Here is a 5,213-nt window from a genome sequence, read left to right as displayed (position 1 = left end):
CTTTTATGTCAAAGTCAGGATTTCACAACATAACACGCTAATGCAAAATCCAGTAGCACCTGAAAGATTAAGGTAGCTGCTGCTATCACTTGCACATACTTGAAAAAGATTTAAGAAAAAAAAAGAAAAGAGTAAGAGTACATTCTCCAGAGAACAGCAAGTGTATTTCAAAATAAAAAAATGTATTTTTTATTTTTCTTTTTTTTTTCTTTTTTTGTTGGGTATTTCTGTTAGGTTTTTTGGTAATTCTTTATGCTTTTTTCTTTTTACAAGACCGTAGTTGCCACATAACAAGTTATATGCGATGTGACTGCTTTCCCCTCCAGTGCAAGTTCGTGGTCATATATTCAGGCTATAGTACTCAACAACATTTTCTCATATCCATATTCCTATAGTTTCATCAAAGACAGACACAATGTATAATACCTGTCTCTGGGAAAGTAATGTTTCAAACAAACAGGCAAACTTTTATCTTAAAACAGAAGTGGAGAGGCTACAGTAGGTATAGCCACCTAAGTATGAACTTTAGGTCACAATTTCTAAACACTCACCTACTGTACGTAAACATTAAAATAGTCGTAGCAATAGGATTTTATTTATATGTGCACGTATATCCACCTTATCCCATATTTATGTTTGGCAACTATCTGGGAATTCAAAGGTGCAGCCCTCAGAAATCGTATTATTTAAAAAAAAAAGAAATGAAGCGTATCTACTCTATGAGAAAAGAAATTCTCAAATATCAATTTCCAATTTTAAATTTAATTTCAATAGGAAAATATTAAAAATGTGCACATCTAAATTGTTCCATGTTCTGTATATACATATGTGTGTGTACGTATACATAGAAATACTCATGTACCACACATATTCACAAAATTTAAGTGGAAATATTTCTGTCCACTATTTTCCCACATGTAAATGACATCATATCTTTAAAAATGTCAATAATAATATCATTAAAAATAATATTACATTTATTCCACCATCAACTTTCTGTGTTTTTATTCTTTCTTCATCCTTATTATGTCCACTGAGCATTAACGGGCCAGATTCTCCTTGTACTTCTACAGATGCTATGCCAACTGAATGTTGCTGACATAAAATCAAGGACACATCTGTTTTACAGCAGCTCAAGTGACAGGAGAATCAGGCCCAAACATCCCCAGGTAAATTAAAAAGTAGTTGTATCTGCTCATCTGGACCTGATGAAGATATACACACCACCGTCTAAAATCCACCGAACGAAAAACATGTAGCTCACCACAAAGTTTTCAACCAGCAGCACGCTGAAACAAGCTCCCCCCATCCCTTCAATAAATAAAATAGGTGAGAAAATACCCTAAAAATATGGAGGAAACTTAAACATTGTGTACATTACATACAGTATAATACATCACGGTTTAGCATTTGACCTAAACCATTTTCCTGACTAGTCAGGGGAGACCTGATAAATCACTGGTAAACAAAAAAAACAGTATTTTAGAAATAAAGCATGTATTTCTGATATAAATGAGAACCTGTGTGTATTATATGGTATATACACAGAGTACACACATAAAAACAAACTTATCTTTTCTAGTTTTGAATAGCAGTCTCTAAGTGGAGAAAATTGTGTTGTACAAATTTAATAAGCAGCTAGATTTCATGTTTAACATTCAAATTAATTTGGGGAGCAAACAAAGGTCCGTGCATCTTTTGACACCGAAGCCTAACACTCATTCATACATTTTTAAAAAAGCCCTCTTCAACATTACAAGCAATTTATGGCAAGAATGTACTTTGATGCAAGACACACATGACACTTGGCTTACCTTTCAAAGAGGTTTCTTTTTTTTTTAAATAAATCTATTATATAAAGAAATGTGTGTTTGCCAAAAGTCTGTTAAAATTACATCAAAACAACTTTAAAACCTGCTCACTGAGGATAATTGAATTCAATTTCCTGTTTTTAAACATTTAGTTAACAGTTCAGAATATTGCCTGGTGTAGTTTCAATAAAGATGTGATATGAAGACCCATAAAAGAGTAAACATGTCTCCATTTCAATTTGTTATGACAACAAAGCTTCTAGAAACAGCTTTCTTGGCTGGACAAGTTCAGTGTACGAGTAATCTCTTGCAATAGCTCTATGCCCTTAATGCAATCTCTAATAAAACAGTGCTCCCCATAAGCCATTATTCACAAAACCTGAAATTCGTGTGACATTCTGAAAAAGTCTCCTGCAGAACAGGTTAACAGTTAATTGAACATACATATTCAATATATGTATCAAGGCCAGAAAACAAATGACTGGCTATTCCTTGTTATCTGTGCATGTCAAATTTTACATTTAAAATTCTCAGGGGGTTTCTGCCCGTTTTTTTTTTTTTTTTTTCTTTTTCCTGGGGGACTCACCTTCCATCATTGGTTGGCTTCAAAATATAGTAAGTGGAAGATAGTATCTCACTGTAATTACATGGAATTCATATGAAAAAGTAAACCTTACATTGGACAATATTGTAGAACACCAGAGTAAGCTCCATAAAGAAATACGGTATCTTCCATTAGATATATATATATATAAAAAAAACAAAAAAACAACCAACCAACCAACCGAAAAAACCCCAAAAGGAAGAACTTTATACAAGCAGTTATAGTAACCTTGTTTCAATTAAAGATGCAACTCTCTCACTCCTGGCAAGAATAAATTGGTAATGGCACTGCTTCTCCACAGTGCAAAGTATCCTGAGAAATTATTAAGAACAACAAAATACAGGGCTGTCATCACTAAGTTCTTGCACAAAACAGAGCAATTAAATATCTTAAATAAATAAAACAGCAGATAACCTATATTGTATCTATCACAAAAAGGGGATGTGACGTGGGACACTGCTAATTCCTCCATCACTGATAATTAGAAAAGGATTGCATTCAATTACTGTTAATATCTTTCAAGTTATCTATGGCCAATAATGTACAAGGAGGTAATTTGTAATTCAAGTTTTTTTGTTTGTTGTTTTTTTCTTCAACTAGCTACAAGCTGAGTTCTAAATTTTACATTGAAATATGACTCAAATTTAAAACAAGCCCTCTCAGAGGAGCATTTCCTAATTTTGTGCAACTTTGATGCAGAGCCCAACACAGTCCTATGAAGAGAGACAGTGCATCTTTAAGCAGATTGACACTGAAATCCCATTTTCTTTAGCTGCAATCTATTAGCTTGGCCAAGTTATTGCGTAAATCTGTTAGTTCAAGTATTTTTCCATCAAGAATTTCTAAAAGTGTCTTCAAGTTATTGCGAAAAGCTTCTTGCTCATTCTGACTTTTCTCCACACGTTGCTCTAGATCAGACAGCTGGCCTTCCAGGTCTTTGTTTCGAATTTCTACTTCCTTCAGAGAAAATACATAACATGTTAATGTGTGGTCTGCAAACAGAAAGCAGTCTAACCTCCTGCTGGTATTCGTGTGCTATTTTTGTCAACAGGCTTCCAAAACAATTTGTGACCCTTTACAGTTTCCACTAAGCCAAAACCAGAACCCAAACTGTTGTTACGATTGTGTATGTACTACCACTTCCTCCATTTTTTTTTCAGCAATGCATCTGAAGGACAAAAACTTTTGGAGAGGGATAAAATTTAGTCAGTCAACAACAGATGTGATATACTTATTCAGGTAAGTTATTGCTTCTATCATTCAGAAATGTGCCACCGACTGAAAACAGCTTCTCAAAGGTTTACCTAAGTTCAAGTGTTCCCTAATTTAGACTACATGAATTGCTCAAGGACATAGTCCCCACTAAGTGGTCTCATACAGAAACTCATCCAGAATACTGCTATTATGGATGGAGGAGTACCGCCTCACTCCTACACCACATTATAGGCTTCTTCACCCGGAAAATTAAGACAGAAACATAAACTAGCGAGACTGATGTCAAGGTGACATCATTGACTGTAACAAATTTAAACCAGCAAGTGCAAGCTGGACGTCTTGCCTCACTGCTCGGTGCCCCGGGGCACCCACCTGCAAGCCCCACAGCTGGCCAGCTGTGGGAGCAGGCACAGTGCCGTACGGACAACCTGTTCCCATACGGCGGGTGGAAAGATGAAGCGGCGGCACGTTGCACGCAGCTGAGGGGGATCTGACCCTGGGCAACCTCGGCTCTTGGTCAGGTGGAAGAGAAGCCCCCCGGGGCCAGCCTGCGGGGAGCCCCCACAGCGCCGGCTGGGCAGGGAGGTCACGGCCGCTCGGCTTCGTGGCACCCGCATGCCCTCTATTCTGCCAAATTCAGCAGCAGCCACGTGGGTCTGGGACAGCATACTGTTACTTCTTGCACGTCTCGTAAAGTCATGGTAAATTTTGTAATTTCAGGTATGAAACACATTTTCAAAGGCAGTGCTGGGCCAGTGCGTTTAGCACACCACACACCCTGGGCGGCCGTTCTCCAGAAAAACGCATCGGGAATTCATATTTACACACATTAACATTTTGTCAACACCTCTTCCCTTTACAGTGGCTTTCCGTGACAAACCCTTAGTGGGCCTGCTCTGAGTTTTTACAACAGCAGCCACCAGGATGGTGCTTCGGCTGCAGTCACTGCACCCAGCGGGAGCGACTCCTCGTTCTGCCCTTCCACTCCCCCACTGGTTTTGTTATGTTTCTTCATGAGAGAGACCCCAGCTAACCATAAGAAACAACCTGACCCACAGAGAATATGTATTTGGGCAGTCACTAGTAACAGGTATAAAACAGTAGACTTGTGTCAAAGTCCATGGCCCAAGAGATGCTTCTACCCGTGAGGGGACTCATGGCAGCGTCGATGGGCCGCTGCATCCCCAGCCAGAGGAGGGGATGGGGTGATGTGGCCAGTGCTCAGCGTGGGCTCCCAGCCTCCCCAGCTGGGGAGAGCTCTGGGACGCCCAGCAGTGGTGCAGGTGGTGAAGGCTGAGCCTCGGGAACCTCATCTCCTCATAATTGTGGCTGCTTGTGCAGCCAAGGGTGGTGTCCAAGCTGAACTGGAATACCTCCCTTACTTCTTGTTTGTAAATCACAGAATCTCCTAGATTGGAAAAGACCTGTCAGATCATCTAGTCCAATCATTAACCTAACACTGACAAACCCACCGCTAAACTATGTCCCTGCGCACTGTACCTACATGACCCTTAATTACCTCCAGGGATGGGGACTCCACCACTGCCCTGCGTAACGTGTTCCAATGCCTGAAATGGGCACGC

The 5,213-nt window shown here is 39.4% G+C and overlaps 1 protein-coding gene across 1 annotated transcript in view; it reads right to left on the bottom strand.

Moving 5' to 3' along the window:
- Positions 1-2,407: 2,407 nt before the first annotated feature.
- The window catches only part of HOMER1 (homer homolog 1 (Drosophila)), a 106,372-nt gene continuing 103,566 nt past the window's right edge, over positions 2,408-5,213 (bottom strand). The window contains exon 9 of the mRNA XM_009884293.1: positions 2,408-3,372. Coding sequence (XP_009882595.1) covers positions 3,184-3,372 — 189 coding nt within the window. The 3' untranslated portion in view covers positions 2,408-3,183. The remainder of the gene's footprint in view (positions 3,373-5,213) is intronic.

This window comes from Charadrius vociferus, unplaced genomic scaffold (genome assembly GCF_000708025.1).
Source record: "Charadrius vociferus isolate BGI_N301 unplaced genomic scaffold, ASM70802v2 scaffold183, whole genome shotgun sequence".
In the NCBI taxonomy this organism is placed as follows: domain Eukaryota; kingdom Metazoa; phylum Chordata; class Aves; order Charadriiformes; family Charadriidae; genus Charadrius; species Charadrius vociferus.
The sequence above is the reverse complement of the archived record's forward strand: the minus strand, read 5'-3'. Positions and strand labels throughout refer to the sequence as shown.